General features: G+C 49.2%; 1 protein-coding gene across 4 annotated transcripts in view; it reads right to left on the bottom strand.

Annotated features, from left to right (window-relative positions):
- Positions 1-16,525, bottom strand: part of LOC104650214 (methylated-DNA--protein-cysteine methyltransferase) — a 344,899-nt gene extending 328,374 nt beyond the window's left edge. For all 4 annotated transcript variants that reach the window (XM_074383097.1, XM_074383098.1, XM_074383099.1 and 1 more), the window contains exon 1: positions 16,433-16,525. In XM_074383097.1, coding sequence (XP_074239198.1) covers positions 16,433-16,513 — 81 coding nt within the window. In that variant the 5' untranslated portion in view covers positions 16,514-16,525. The remainder of the gene's footprint in view (positions 1-16,432) is intronic.
- Between the last annotated feature and the right edge of the window lie 635 nt (positions 16,526-17,160).

Below are 17,160 nucleotides of genomic sequence, written 5' to 3'. Positions count from 1 at the left end.
ACACACACACACACACACACACACACACTCACACTCTCACACACACACTCTCTCTCTCTCTCTCCACCTCTCCCTCTCCAAAATCTCAAAAAGAAAAAAAATCTAAAATCAGAAACACTTCTGGTCCCAACCATTTCATTTAAGAGATACATAACCTGTTCTCACAGATGCAAGAAGCTCAGTGAAACCTAAGCAAAAGAAACATAAAAACAAATAATCAAAGAAAACAAGAGACAAAGAGAAAACCTTAAAGTGGCCAGAGGTGGCAAAAATGCGAGATTACATACAGAGGGACAAATTTAAGAATGACAGCAAACTGATTTTCAGAAATTATGCAAGGCAGAACACAATGGAACAACATTTTTAAAAAGGAGGAAAAAAGGTCAACCTAGAATTCTATAAGCAACACATCATCTTTTCAAGAATGCAGGTGAGATAAAGGCTTTTCATCAAACAACAAAAACAAATGCATGACAATTCAGATACCAGCAGACCTGCATTTGACAAATGATAGTACAAATTTTTCAGGTATAAAGAAAATGATACCCAGTGGAAACTAGGATCTACACAAAGGAATGAGGATTTCAAGAAACAGCAAATATACAAATAAATGTAAATTCTGGGTTTTTTAAATCTCTTTAAAAGGTAACTGACTGCCCAACATAAAAACAGCAACACTGTATTTTGGAGTATATTACCTATGTAGCAATAATGCAACAAAAAAGGGGATGAGAAAAATTGAAGCCTACTTTTGTTAAGGTGCTTACTCTGCACACAAAGTTGAATTATATTACATGAATGCAGACTATGATAAATGTAAGCTACCTATGTACATTACGCACCCTAAAGCAACCACTAAAAAAGAAGAGAGACAGCTAACAAGCCTATAGCGTAGACAGAATTTTAAGCTGGCATCATTAAAAAACATGTCCAAATGATTGAAAAGAAGCTATGGAAGATGGAAGAAAAGCAAAAAGAACAAATTGGTGAGCAACAAATGAACAGCAAGATGGTATACTGAAACCCAACCATATTAATCATTACATTAAATGTAAATGGTCTAATGCTCCAATTGTACAAAGATATTGTCAGATTCAATTTTTTTTAAAGCAAGAGACCCAACTGTGTTGTCTACAGAAAAACACATGTTAAATGTAATGCCAAGAACAGGTTATGTGCAAAAGAATGGATAAACAGTTACCACAGAAACACTAATCAAAAGAAAGTGGGAGTGGCTATTCTAATATCAAATAATTTCCAAACAAGAAATATTACACCAAAACTAAGGAAGGCCATTTCATAAGGGTAAAGGTTGATTCCCCATGGGGATGTTAAAATTCTGAACATGTGTGCACCTAATGAAATCACATAGAACAGATGAAGCAAGGACCAACAGAACTGAAAGGGGTAATAAATCTCCAATTATAGCTGGAGATGGCAATACTCCTAATAATTTTTAGAATAGGGAAACAAAAAATCAATAAGGATGTAGAAGCCTTGAACAGCATTATCAACAAACTTTACCCAACTGACATTTAAAGAGCACTCCACCCAAGAACCACTGAGTATACACTCTCTTCAAGTGACACAAACATTCACCAAGGTAAACCACAATCTGGGACATAAAACAACTCTCAACAAATCTAGGAGGACTGAAATCATAAAAGGTATGCCCTCTGACTACAAGGTAACTCACCTACAGATCAATAACAGAAATATACTGGGAAAGTACCCAAATATTTTTTAAATCCCCAAATTCTTGGAAATTAAATGACGTACTAATAAATAACCCATGCATTAAAGAATAAACCACAAGGGAAATTGAAAAATATACCACTCGGAATAAAAATGAAAACACAACATCTCTGCCTGTGAGCACATCCACAGCAGTGCTTAGAGAGACTTCTTAGCATTAAATGCTTACATGAGAAAAGAAAGGACAGCCTAATGATCTGAGCCTCTACCCTAGGAAACTACAAAAAGAAATCAAACTGAAAGTAAGCACAGGAAAGAAATAATAAACAGCAGAAATCAGTAAGACAGAAAAAAAGAAAGAAAAATCAAGTAACAACAGTTGGTTCTCTGAAAAGAAAATGGATAAACCTCTAGCCAGACTGGTTAGCCAAAAAAGGGGACAAAGTACAAATTACCAATACCAGGAATAAAAACAAGGACATGACTCAAAATCCCACAGACATTAAAAGGATAATAAAGGAATATAAAAATAACTTTAGGCCAATAAATTCAACAAACTTAGACGAAATGGTCAAATTCCTTGACAAACACCAAATCCCAAAAAGTCACTCAGGAAGAAATAAATGGCCTGAACAGCCTTATAGCTACTGAAAAGCTGAATTCATAGTTAATGTCATTTTCACAAAGGAACTTCAAACCCAAATGGCTTCACAGGTAAATCCTACGAAGAAGCATTTAAAGAAGAGGCAATGCTAACAGCACACAGTCTAATCCAAAATATAGAAGAGGCCTCCTTTCATGAGTGCAGGATTGCCCACTTAACAAAGCAGACAGACACCTAGGAATGCTGCCGACCAACACCACTCACGAGCACACACACAAATCCTTAAATGTATCCACAAGTTAAACCCAGCAATCTATGAAAATAGAAATCCATGAAGTCCAGGTGGGCATCTAACTAGGAACACAAAATTGGCTGAATACATGGAAACCAACGAGAATGTTATCCACCATATTCACTGCAGCAAAGTATCCCCCACCTGATAAAGGGCACCTACGCAAACCTACAGCTGACCACACACCACAGTGAAAGACAACACAAAAGCCATGGTGAAGAAAACTGCGGACGCCTCCTCAAGAGCCAAGATAATGACACCAAACTCTAGGAAGACGACATTCACAGTCAGGGCAGCAACAGGCAGGTTCGCTCCAGAATGTCCTGACGAAGCAATCAAACTTGCCAACTGTACTAAATCTTTTAACATTTTGTGACCTAATGTGAAGAACGGCAAAGCACTTCTGCCACAAACCAGAGTGACGCTGCCACCAGGAGGGCTCCACGTGTGGAAAGGGACTACAGATGAACGCAGCGACTTCATTTCAGAACAGCTTCACTAGTGTGAATGACTCACAAACTACGGTTATTCAGACTTGTATGTCTGGCAGATGCTTTCTCAACAATGAACAGTCTGCACCTGTAATTAACACAACTGACAGTATGTGCTGCTGAAGATACATAAAACGGGAACTTCCTTTTTAAGAAATGTTTCTGCAGAGATGGGGATCTTGCTGTATGGCCCAGGCTGGTCTCTAACTCCCGGCCTCAAGTGATCCTCTCACCTCCACCTCCCAAAGTGCTGGAATCACAGTCCTGAGCCACTGTGCCTAGTCAGAACTTTCAATTGATGATTAAAATTTTAGAATACTGGTACCCAGAACCATGACTTCCCAATACCAAACAACTTTTCTAAGGAGAAAAGTGATGATATCAGCAAATATTATTTTCAGTACTGTATTATGAAACATCAACATTTGGAAGATCTGTGTAACACAATGAAGCAACATTTTCCACAGGGTCCATGAAAGGCATTAGGAAATCAAAGTGCAAAGCATGCCAATGGATTTTAACGTCATGGAGAACAAAAAGTTCACAGAGGGAGTCCTGGACTGCACACTGCTACAAACCCTCAGGAAAATACCACTTGCCCAGTCCTGAGGTAGTGTCAAAGGGAAATATCCTCAATTATTTGAGAAAGCTATTAAAACACTATTCCTTTTTATAATTACTGATCTGAGCAAGGCCAGGTTCTCTTGATGTGCTTCAACCCAAACAACATATCATAACAAACTTAATGAAGAGGCAGATAGGAATAAAAATGAGGAAACAGAAGCTAGCTGTCTTCCATTCATCCAGACATTACAAAGTTTTATAAAATGGAAACTGATAACATTCCTCATTAGTTTTTATGGAAACTATAGTTACTTTTTATTTTAAAATGTTATTTATGCAAAAATCAAATAGGCTTATTGTTGTCTAAATGAATTAATATTTTAAAATTTCTCAATGTTAATGTCTAATGGAGTAAGTATTAATATGCAACTCACATAATCTCTTTGGGATCCCTCGTAAGTTTTAAGTATGAAAAAGGCTCTGAGACAAAACAGTGTGAGGACCCCCAGCAGGGGAAACAAACAGAGATCCCACCCCCACCGCTCCACCCCAGCCCTACCCCTGCGAAACATGGAGAGGGCCCTTTAGGGACCTAATCTCCCCATCCACAAATGTGACAACGGAGAAACACACACGGGTCCTTCGTCAAAGGAGGAACACAAGGGTCCTTGTCTGCCCTCATAGGAAAATACTCCCTTTCTTCATAAAAGTTTTCCACCACCTCCACTCTGCCACCATCACTCACACAAACTTTTCCACCAAAATGTAATTTATTCTCTCTGGGAGATATTCTCATAAGGATCCACTCAAGAACTTTTCACTATTTTAAAGATGGAAAAATCAAGCAGAATACTTTGGCACAACAAGTCAGTGTATGACTACAATTCCATATGAAAACATTTAAAATACATTAGATTTTTGGTCAAGATGAAAGACCAAAAAAAAAAAAAAACAACCAATCTATTCTAATTGGGTTCCCATGGTAACTGTACAATTGGGTTTTTCAATATAACATCCCCAAGGCCCAATGCACACTTGTAAAATATACTTCCAACAGCCTGAATTGTTTTTACATTACAGCACTCCCAGGAAGATCAATTATTATACGTCCCCACCCTAACTATTAGTGGCAGGAGATGTTAACACTATTTGCCATATTAACATAACTCGTGTAAGGAACACTACATATCACAACAATTATATAAAACTAATCATACACTTCAGATTCATCAAGCATGTTCTGGGTAATAAACCGATACAGCTGCTGTCACAGAACCATGTTTATGAAATGTAAGAAATCACACCCAACTACAGACCAAACCATTATGCCTCTCTTATTGATTTCAAGGATAAACAGAATCAATCATTAATAATTACATTTTAAGATGACCCTCAGGGTTAATCATATTCTTAGAGACTCTCGGTATGGAACTGAACAACAGACATAGCTGTGCGAATAAATAAATAAAAGATAAGGATTCAAATCCACACTTTAAATATTAAGAGCACTAGAGAAACCATAGCACACGCCCTAAGCCAGGACTCCAGCTTCACCTGGACTCACCACAGCATCCTCTCCCTGCACAGTGGGGCCCCCGAAGCCCGATTCCAGGGGCACAGCACCAGCCTGCACAGCAAGGGCACAGACAGCCAGAAGTGGGGGCAGAGCCAGAGCTTAGGAATGACAAGATCCACCAGGAAAAAGCTGACAATTTGAGTTTCCTCTGCAACAATCATAAAATCCCTATGAACTTTACACATTTTGCAGATGTACAACCCACAGCACAAACTGGTGAGTCGGAAATAACTTTAACCTTTTCTATCTACCTTTCCTATGGCTCCCCCATCAGTAGCCACATAAACCGATTTGGTGAGGTGTGGGCCAGTGGGACTTTCAGCAAGGAATGTCTTGCAAGGTCCCTAAATCAACAGAGACCTCCAAACAGACTCAGAGCACTATCTTAGCCTGAAAAGCAGCAAACAGTATGGTTCTGAGAGCTCTAGTCGGCGTCTAACCGGATGACCACGTGCTGTCCCTTGAACCAGGCCGGATTAAAACATGTAAAGTGATGAATCTGGAGGGGAAAATATCAACCAATCAACAAAAACATCCCAATGAACCTGTGGAAACTGGTTTTAGAAACCCCATCACGTGGCGTTGGAGCTGGTCTCTCCTTCCCATCAGGCTGTGGGTTCCTCTACCGCTTACCAGAGCATTCCCACCCAGGCCAGGACAGCACCAGGTCTTTCCATGGTCCGCCGGCCTCCGGGGTCTCCTGTCTTGCCTGCCATACCCTTTCTGGTGAGGCTTCCTTTTCTGGCTTGCAGACAGACACCCTCTTGCTGTGTCCTCCCATGGGGCAGGAGGGAGAGGTTCTTCCTTTCTAAGAAAACAGATCCTTTCTTTCTCTGCTAAGGCCACCAATCCCAGCGGCGTAAGGACCACACTCCTGTGACTCAGCCTCAATATCCTCCTAAAGGTCCTGTCTCCAAATACAGCCAAATTGGAGGTCAGGACTTCAGCCTGTGAATCTTGGGGGCACAGTTCAGTCCACTGCACCCTGTGTCCAGCATGCTCTGCTGGGCCTTCTAGAAAGTGGAAGCCACACCCCAGGCCTTGGAGAGCATCCAATCTAGCATCTCCCCCATCAAGAGATGGAAATGATACAAGTAAAGTAGAAAACAGCGACATGTGAAGGGCCACTGAGAGGGAGAGATCATGGGGGCTGAAGTAGCTTCTGGAAGAGTGGGGAGGATTCAAAGAGATGGCAGCAGAACACGTCTGTGTGGGGGTCACGTCAGAAGAGGTTCCCCGAGGACAAAGCAGAGGCAGCTCTGGGAAGACAGGGACGTGGGTCCCCCACTCACCCACCCTCAGGGCAGAGCACAGATGCAGAGACCCAAGACAGAGGCCCAAACGCAGGAAGCCAGCACTGCCAGGGTCCCCTGAACCCACAGACTTGCCTGGCCTGTGAGAGGAGTCCACAGGCGAGGAGGCTGCCAGGACCACGCAGCTGGCTCTCACCCTGCCTGTGCCAGTGACCAGCTCAAAACCATTTCTGGTCCTCACTAAGTCACTCAGTCTGGGGTGGGTTTAACATTTCCAGAAGCTTCCTAGATGCTGCAAGGACAGAAGAGAGAGGCGGTGTGGGTGTGCAGGGGACCCTGAGTTGGGAGGATCCCTGACCCCCTGTGGCAGAATGCATGGGACAGCACCCCCTCCAGCCAGCCGTGCAGCCCCAGTGTGGCCTTGGTCCCAGAGCTGACTTTCCTACCTGGCCGCTCCCAGCAGCCTGACAATGGGTCCCAGCGTCCTGACTCATGCCAGCTAAACCAGGGTAGTGTGAGCACCCAGGAACCCCAACAGACCACCAGACCACAGAGCCAGCAGGGCCCCAGGCAGTGCTTCCCCCAGGAGCTACAGGATTCTGGGAACTCAGGACACCCCTGGAGACCACGGACCTGCTTCTTCCCCACTTCTCCCCGACCAGCACACAAGCCTTCCATCTTTCTAAGAAGCCATCTGCTACAACTGTCCTGACCTCACAGCTGGCGGGGAAGGGTCTCATGCCGAAAGAAGGTAAGTCTTACTAGCAAAAAATCCCCACACCCAGAAGAGAAAAATGACTGAGGAAGTGAGAGCCATGACCCCGGATGACCCCGGAGGCTTTCTGGAGTGAAAAACAATCCGGAAAATGCAGCAGGACAGCAGGGGCCACGTCCAGCTGAAGGGAAATGACCCAGGCTCTGGGAGATGCTCTAATCACACCTACGGCAGAATACAGCAGGAAGGCTTGCAAGCCCACACTTCCGGAGAACAGACAAAAAAAACAAAGAAAATTAAACGACTGCTTCTGCCTTGAGGCCCAGGTGGACTCAAGCTAGTGGCAAAGTGACAGCAGTGATGCCCAGGAGGACCACGGAAGGAGAGCTGGGGGGAGGCGGGAACACCCGCCCCAGTCTGCCTGTGATAACCCCATCTTAGCACTGAAAGCCCTGCCGCCTGGCACATGGTTGGTCACCCGTGAGCATGGTCACAGCTCGCGGCTCTCCAAGAGCCTGTCCTCTTGCTGCACAGAGGATGACCACGGGGTGGTTAACTGTGGCCAAGAGGGTGGAGAACACTGAACCCACCTTCAGAACCTGTGCATTCCTTCTGAGGAACGGTTCCTCCTTATTTCAGAAGTGGCACCATGGAAGCGGCCTCCCCAGCAACCTCCTGTGTCCCGGTGGGAACCCCCTCCCTGCCCACGTCGCCCGCCCTCGGGCTGGCCTGGGCTGGAGACCGACGGCCGGCAGAGGCACAGGGAGCGTGCTGATCAGCCCGCACCCAACACCGCCACAGCATCCATCGGACTCGACAGCTTCATCTGGTAACACGATGCTGAAGAAACGAATTTTTCTGCACAATAAAGAACAGCACACATGGGCTTTTCTTGGGATAGCTAGCTAAATTCAGTCACTTTTAGAAAGACATCGTTCCTTTTCTATGCCCATTATTCGAGGAGCGTCCACTCTGATCAGAGCCGCCGCGTCCGCCGCGCCGTCTCTCACGCCCCGGGCTGAGCACAGCACACCTCCTCTGATGCCCGTCACCCACACACACAGCCCGGCCCCGCTGGCGTGACTCTAGACCACAGCTGCAGGCGGCTGAGACCCTGGCATTAACACCCCTAGAGTCAACCGGGCCTGTAGCAGCAGCCTCGACGCCCCTGGAGCCCCTCCGGGACGTCCCACCTATGCTTCCCACACACCGGCCTGCGGCCACCCACGCCCCCGCCACTCTCACTGCCCCGAGCCTGCTCCCCAGACCTTGCGTGGCTGCCTCTCACTGCTCCAACCTCCACGCAACAGTCACTTTGGTACAGAGGCCTTCTTCAACGCCTTCAACCACTCACCAAGGCCCCCCACAAAGGCAAAGCTCTTCACCTCACTCCATCTGGCCAGCCCTCGCCAGCACCTACAAAATGTGTGTGTGTGACAAGCACGTCTCCCCACCACAGAGGGAGCTCCTTGAAGACAAGGCCCCTGTGAACCCAGGCCCTGGAGGAAGCGCGGCCACCCTCGTCAATCTCTGCTGCCCGTGGGCACACTTAGCCACACCAGCCCATGAAATGCATCAGGGTGTTTGAGGAAACTCGGCCCCTGCATACGCTATTTCTAATTTACCCTCTGATGTGCCTGTACCCCTAACACCTGACAGTTTAGTCTTTAAAATTCCATGACTCCCCTGCAGGACATATGGATTACCCCCGAAAGGGCCAGGCTGGGGTAGGAGCACTGGTACTGAGCCTGGGTCTGCCAGTACTGAGCCAGGGTCTGCCGGTACTGAGCCTTGGTCTGCCAGTACTGAGCCTGGGTCTGCTGGTACTGAGCCTTGGTCCGCTGGTACTGAGCCTGGGTCTGCCAGTACTGAACCTGGGTCTGCTAGTATAAGCCTTGGTCCATCGGTACTGAGCCTGGGTCCGCTGCTGCCATCCCCACCTGAACATGCTGCAGCCAAGCAATCTCTTGCCTCAGAACCCAGATGCCAGGCAGGGCAGAGGTGTTTACCCTCCCAAAGCCAGCTGCTTTTCTCTGGCTTCCATCACACAAAAAGCAGACACACCAAGGCTTTCCTCTCTCTAAATAAGAAAAGCAAATCTAAACTGAGTCACTCATAACCACACTCTCCGACTCCTGCCTGCTCTGTTCTACCAGAAGCCACCAGGGCTGACCCCAGCTATATCTCCTGGAACTGTCCCCGCCCTGCCAGGCCTGCTGCCACCAATCTCCCTCTTCTCCATCATGCAGCTCCCTGTCAGCCACATGACCTTCTATGGGCTCCCAAGCCCCTCACCCAGTGCAGCATTCGGGCTCCCAAGGCCCTGGCCCCGCCAGCTGGCTCTGCCTTCCAGTCCAGCCCCACATGCCTGCCAGACCCTGCTCAAACTGAACTGCGGCCAGGTCCCCAAATGCACCTGCACCCACAGTCCCACTCTTCTGCTCACAAAGCCCAGCGCTTGGACCACATGGAGAAAACTGGCCGGTAGCCCCAGTCCCACAAACGTTTCAGAGAGAATCAGGCCTGGGTCCCTGGCCTGAAGGAACATGCTGAGGTGTGTGCACAGTCCCGGGACATGGCTGGCTCTCTGCATGCTCCCATCTTTCCTCTGGCCCCACCGCCCTGGACTCTCCACTGTCTAGTGGGGTGGGGGGTAGGCTTGAACGATGACACGCAAGGCACACACAAGGATGGCTTTGCCATCTCCTCGTCCTCACTGCCCCCAGCCTCAGCTACGGCTGTCTGCCTGCCTTGGTGGGGTCCCAGCGCCTTCAGGCAGGAATGCACTTGGGCACACTGCTTTCCCCACAATGCTAAAGACAACACTTGGTCACAAGGATGTTCAGAAAACTTTAGCTACGTAAACAGGTATGCCCTGTCTTGTCCCTTTAATGGACTCCTAACAGTTTCTCAGGCTCATCATGGCAAAGACAGCCTGGCACAAATGGTTAGGAGCCTGCGCTTGGTTAACAAATAAATCTGGGTTGAAAACAAAACTCTACCTCTATCCCAGGAGACCTGTGCGAGTCACTCAAACTCTCTGAGGCCTGGGTTCCTCATATGCAAAACAACGATACTCACAGTGTCCCCTCCTTCACGGTGACTGTGAGCATTTCCTAAGCTGGTCTGCACAAGGCAACAAGCACAGCACGCCCTGGATAACTACGAGGGTGAGCTGAGCCATGGCATGAGATTAAGGAGACCCCCAAAATGAAAATAAGACCCGTTTCCACAAACACACAAAATACTGCAGACTTTCTATTTTTGACCAGGCTTACCCAGTGGACCTGCGTTATCCCTCAGTGCTGTGGTTGGAATGGCCGTCACACATGGGAAAATACTGTCACATGCTGGTGTCACTGCTGGTTCCTGGCCACTGCCATCGTGTTGGATCCTGTGTCGGTCCTTTGGGAAGTTCTTTCACTTTAACCGACTACTAATGTCAAGGCTCCCAGACAGTGTCTCAGGCTGTCAGCAACTGCCAGGTGCCCCTAGGAGCATGCTCAAAGCCCACCTGCCTGCTCTAGGCTGGTGTGGCACACCTGGACCTTCAGAACGCTGTCAGCTGGGCAGAGCATCAGGAGGCTGGGCAATCCTGAAGCACTCGATAATGTCTACTGCGAGAAAGCAGAAACAGGTGGCAGGGCCAGCAGCCTCCTTACAGACAAAAGGATTTCAGAGACCTAGCAAACGGATAGGGAACCACCTTCTGCTCCACACAGACAAAGCTCTGTGACATTCTGGAACCTGAGACACGCCAGAGGTGACAACTGTGGCCAAGTGACCTAGACCTCTAGTCCTGCCTCCACCAAAAATGGAGCGAGTCTGAGTCCACAAACACCAACTGCCTTCACTTACGCCTCCTTCTGGATGGGAACTGTGCTGGCCCTACTCTCAGAGAAAGCTGGCCTTGGAAGGTTAAGTAACTCTGCTCAAGGGCACAGGACTGCAACTTGTGGGTTCAGGTCCAAATGGAGGCCGGTCTGTTTCCAGAAGGTGCACTCCTGACCACCATGCACACGTCCCCGGTGAGGGCTCAGGTGTGTGCAGACCTACTGAATACAGATTCGGATTGGACTGAAGGGAAATGAGGGCTCGAAATGGTTCATCCCTGTCTTCTCATTTCACCCTTCCATGAGACTCAGCTCCAAATTAAAATTTCTACCCATGGAGTGCTTTTTACCTTTTAAGAAATATGGATTTATTGTCTCACGTGCTTATATGTAACCCCGTAGACAGAATAAGCATGATCGTCCCCACCCAAAAGATGAGGAGGTACCCAGAGGGCCAAGAGCTGCCCAGGGTGACCCAGCTGGGAAACAGCATCGCTCCCACACACAACTCTGGCACTGCCCGTAGAAAAGCTCCATTGAGTTTCACAAACTGGATTCAGCTGTGCCTCTGAAAAGATAACCCTCACCTGAGACCAGGAAAATGCTTTGACCCAGAGGGGGATGAAAACAAGACAACCCTCTCAAAAGGAAAGAGGGAGTGAAACATGACATAGCTGTCCCTGCTCATGCTTCACATTTGTTTGTAAAATGAATGCCAAAGTTTTGGTAACATCTGCATCTTTTGCCATAACCACAAACCAAAAACTTGAATGCTATGATAACATGTTGGGTTTGCATTTTGAAGAGATTCGCATGTCTCTCAAGAGTTACAAAACCGTGACCCATATGCACAGACAACCTGCAGCAATGCCAGCTGCCAATGGATCCATCTGGAAGGGGTCTCGGAGCTTGCCTGGGCCAGAGAGCGCTACTTCCTAGACGATCCTAAGGCCTCCCCTAGAGGGGCTCAAGCATTGGGATCCACCACAATCCCCTGACATCCCCAGTTTCTGATCTCATAGGTCTGCCACGGGGCCCTGTCATCGGCAGACCTCTAGCCTGCCTCCTCAGTAATTCTGACGCAGAGGACGCAGGCCACCCTCGGAGAGACGTTCCTCCGCTGTGGCTTGTGAAGATCCCACTTAACAGAGAGCAGCAGGCTCGAGGGGCTGTGACTCGTTAGGTCTTGCTGGAACCGCATTCTGGTGGTGATTCTTACCCCACGCGAGCAGGAAGGACACCTGAACACGACAGCCCTGGCTGCCCACCAGAGGCCCTTTGGTTGGGGAGTAAAATGCAGCTAAAAGTTTAAAAACAAATGAGAACTAACTAGCAGTTGTTTATTACCTTTCAACATATAATGCCCCATCTCCTTCTCTGCCCTGAGATTCATTCACTCTCTTCACCCACCTAAATATCTCTGAACATCCCGAGCCAGAACTGCCTGATCTGTCACTATGGTAAGAGTTTTCTAAACCTCTATGCATAGGACTCAATTTGTCAGTAAAAACTGCCACCCACGCTGTGCTTGCAGAAAAATGTCCATAAAGGCATTACTGCGACTGGCAGATCGATGTCTATAATAAAAACAAATAGATTTAACAAGTGCCTGCTTTTACAAGCCATGCCATTGGTGGACTACCCATTCGGTGTCCCCCGCCCAGAGTTCCGGGAATGGGGGGCAGGGCTGGAGTGGGAGACTCCGCTGACTTCACGAGCGTCACAGGTAGGAAATTATTCTAACGAGAAACTTTTAAGAGTAGGAGAGTGAACACAAGGCATTTATTGCGCTCTCACCATTCCTTTCGTGGTTACACACACGACGACTAATTTAACAACCAGAAGAAAATGTTTCCGTAGAATTTTTAACTGGTTTCATAACAGCTACCTCACACACCAAACGAGTGGACCCTAGGTGGGGTGAAGGGGTCACAAGGCCTCCGTGGAGAACCCTGCTCTGCTGCTGAGCTGCTGATTTAACTGAAAACAACTGCGGTGTCAAAAACAAGCTTCCCTATTCACAGCATCTGCGTCAGGAACCCCAGGGCAGCCTATCCGGTTATTTAGCTGGAGGAGCCACGGGAGCGTGGGCCGCTGCAGACTGGTTTCACTGCCGGCCCCGAGCATCTTGGCATGGCTCAGTGATCCCTTTACAGATGAACCACACCTGCCAAAGCCACTCTGATGCTTCAAAGATGAACAAGAGTCACAAAACTGATTTCTTCCTCTTCATGAATAAATCAATTTAATAGTTCCATGAAGGAGTAAGTCATTCATTACATTCCATACTATATTCATTAATTATATAATTTTCCCCAAACTACGCAGCCCTCCTGTACAAGCTGTACTATTTTTGTAAGTCAAAAGAAAATTAGACTGTTTCTACCAACCAGCAGATACGCAGCAGTTAATGAAAAGCCACAGAACACACATCTTGCAATATTTGGTCCACAACACAAAGCCTCCAACTTCTACCTACCTCTACCCAAGACAGGCCTGCAGAGCTAACAGGGCAGGTCAACAAAACCCTCAGGCCAACCAAGGGCCCTCCTGCATAGCTCAAACCTCCTCCCCTCCCAGATCAACCCTTTCACTTCAAACCAAGAGTGGGGCGTACAGCTGGCTCGTGCATCAGGAGTGTCCATAAAAAGGCTGACCACGGGCAATCCATGGTCACGTGACGGTTTATATGCCTCTGATTTTAAAACCTTCAGGTTTGGTTTAAATAATATTCTGCCAGGCCAGGCATGGTGGCTCACACCTATAATCCCAGCAATTTGGGAGGCCCAGGAGGAAAGATTGCTTCAGTCCAGGAGTTCGAGACCCTTCCAGGCAACACAGGGAGGCACGGCCTCCACACACACACCAAAAATGTAGCCAGGTGTGGTGGCACACACCTGTGGTCCCAGCCACTTGGGAGGTCAAAGCAGGAGGTTCGCTTGAGCCCACGAGTTTGAGGCTGCAGTGAGCTATGATCTCACCACTGTACTCCAGCCTGAGCAACAGAGCAACACCTTGCCTCTAAAAATAATAATATTCTTGAATAAGACCCCAGCTCTTTCAGAAAGTAGCTGTATCGAAAGCTACCTTTCCCAGGAAACAGAGGGTCAGGAAGGAGCGTAGCAACAGCCCGGGAGCTGAACAAGCACAGGGCCCTTCAGAGTCTGGGAGGCTCAATGTGTCCCCTGGAGGGACTAGAGTCCCAAAAGGAAGTGAAAAGCCTCAGGGAAAGTAGATCTGGACAAGGAACTTTATGCTGGGGCAAGGGGGTCAGAATAAAGCATGGAAAAAAAAAAAAAGAATAATGTTAAAGGAAAAGATAACGCAGAAAAATTCAGTTGTGCCTCCCGTTTTTTTCTATCAAAGAGAATATACTAGAAACTGAAAAGGGCATTAACACCAAAAAACCTGGATGTTCAAATCACTGGCTCCTAAGTGTATGTCCTCTGCAAAATAGGAAAAACCAGACAATTTAGTACATTTATTTTACTATAAAATATTGAAAGAGTCAGGGTCTTGGTGTCCTAAGAAAGGGAGGGAAGAGGGCTGATGAACAAACTCCGAGGGGGACGGGGAGGCAGGTTCTTCTCCGGGCCTTGCCCTGCCCGCTTTCTCCCTGCAGAACAGAAGAGGCCCTGACTGAGACACCGGTGAAGGAAACCACTCACCGCAGCAGGCAGCCCTGGCCTTCTCTACCAGAGGAAAAGGTTTAGGAATCTGGGCAGCTGAACAACCTATAACGAGGGCACTCTTTCTTTAAACCTAACTAACAGCCTTTTTAAACACAGTAGCCTTTTTAAAGTACTGCCTAACAGCCTTTTTAGAGGAACGCCTAATTCTATTAAACCTTACTGTGATACAGAATTTTTTTTTTCCTTTGAGACAAGAGTTTCACTCTCTTTGCCCAGGCTGGAGTACAATGGTGAAATCTCAGCTCACTGCAACCTCCACCTCCAGGATTCAAGTGATTCTCCTGCCTCAGCCTCCCAAGCAGCTGGGATTACAGGCGTGGACCACCACACCGGGCTAATTTTTGTATTTTTAATAGAAATGGGGTTTCATTATGTTGGCCAGGCCAGTCTTGAACTCCTGACCTCAGGTGTTCCACCCACCTCAGCCTCCCAAAGTGCTGGAATTACATGTGTGAGCCACTGTCCTGGCCCAGATAAGATTTTTTTTTTTTAAACAAAAAGCCTATTTACATTGGAAAGTACCTGAGTATAGCTCTGTACTGGAGGCCTACTTCATCTCGGCCCCGACGGTGACAAATACTACTCCACTATTCAGATTCTCCCCTGAGAGGGAGGGCACCCGGAAGACACTGGCAGAGCAAGGCCAGCTCTCCTCTGCTACTTGCAAGTAGGCTCTGGGTCCCATCAAGTATCCTGGCCCTCTGAGTTAACGTGATGTTAACCACCAGCCAGGCTCTTGATGAGGTTTCCTCCAAAGTTTTCACACCCCCACCCACCAAATGTACTAAGCTTTTGGTTTTGAGAATCTTGTTCATCTCCCTGAGTGTTCTGGCCATTGAGAGAGCCGGGAAAATAACAAAACCATCACCTAGTCACCTGCCCAGGGATGGGGGAGATAATGGGGGAGTCTGACCTAACAGATGCTCTACAGGTGTATACTTGATGTCTATGTAAGTAACCCGTCTAATTCTCAGCTCTCCGTGCTCAACCGCTTAACATTCTGCTAACAGCCGTGGCGACCCCTCTCTGGACCAAGCCACTTCCCTCTGATGATGGTCCCAGTAGGCAAAGGTTGCACACGTGTACAAAGTCGGCTTTCCAGGACAGAAAGCCAGGTACTCAGCCGAGGCAACGGAGAGCAACCACCCTCAGGTTTCAGATGATGGATCCACGAGTGCGAAATACATAGCTGAGAACTCCTCAGCGGTGTTATCACCGAGTGGGAATGACGGTGCCCAGTGTGCGCGGCTCTCGAACCCGCCTTGCTTACTCTTAAGTGTTGATGAACACAATTAGGGTGTGATATACACAGACACCAGCCATGGTAACGAGGAGGCCCTTAGAGCTTGGCCTCCAGCAGGAAGTTAATATGGGACCCTGCCCAAGTATGCCAAAGGCTTGCTGCAAGCCAAGGCCTGGGCAGGGGCTTCTGGGAGCTTCCCGCAGCAGCTAGAGGCAGGAAGAGCCCAGGGCCTGGGGCTGGCACCTGGAGGTAAGGCAGGGGCCGCCACGACCCCCGCCCCACGCGAGGCCACAGTCACTGCAGTGCAGCCTGGTCCAGGAACCCCAGTTCCCGGGGAAGGCTGGGGTGGGTGGGGGTCAGGGCAGCCCCAGCCCCGACGGCGAGGTGAGGGCGCCTGCAGGACCACTCGAGGCTGCCGCCTTCCCCAGGGAGAGCCCCGCACTGTGCCGGGAGCGAGGCGGCTCAGACACTCACCAAGTCGCAAACGCTGCGGACCGCGAGTACCTGCCAGCGCCGGGACGCAAAACGTTCTAGAAGCGCGGGCTGCCCCAGCATATCCGGGGCGCGGGGGCGGGGCCAGGGCTGAAGGGCGGGGGGGGCGGGGCCGAGGGGCCGGGGGGCGGGCGGCGGGGGGCGGGACCTAGAGCGGGACGGAGCCGAGAACCTGAGAGACGCCTGAAAGAGAGCGGGGGCGGGGCCAGGGCTGCGGGGCGGGAACGGGGGCGGGGCCGATGGGCACGGGAGCCGGCGGCATGGGGCGGGGTCTAGAGCGGGGCGGAGCCGAGCACCTCAGAGCGGTAGGAAAGCGAGCAGGGGCGGGGCCGAGGCCGGGACCGCGCGCGGCGTCTGCGCATGCTCAGTGCGACCGCCGGGCCTGAGCCGCTCTGCGCAGCCTCGCCGGAGCTGGTCCTCCCGCGGTGCCGGCCCCGGCCTGGGCGCCTGACCGCGATGGCCCTTCCGCTGGTTCGAGCCCAGGCAGATCCTTCCCTGCTTCCGCCTCAGGCTCTGTGCCTCATTTTGCCAAATAGCCCGTACCTTTTCCTGTTACAGGGATAGTCCGCGGGCGTGCATGCAGCCTGCCACGTTCCCCGGGTGGTCCTGAAGGCGCGCGGGGGTGGCAGGACGGCGCCCACTTAGTGAGAATCCCAAGCCTGCCCAGGGCGGCTGCGCTGAACCCGGAGAGCGAGTCTCTGCCCTCCTGG

This window comes from Saimiri boliviensis, chromosome 12 (assembly GCF_048565385.1).
Source record: "Saimiri boliviensis isolate mSaiBol1 chromosome 12, mSaiBol1.pri, whole genome shotgun sequence".
In the NCBI taxonomy this organism is placed as follows: domain Eukaryota; kingdom Metazoa; phylum Chordata; class Mammalia; order Primates; family Cebidae; genus Saimiri; species Saimiri boliviensis.
The sequence above is the reverse complement of the archived record's forward strand: the minus strand, read 5'-3'. Positions and strand labels throughout refer to the sequence as shown.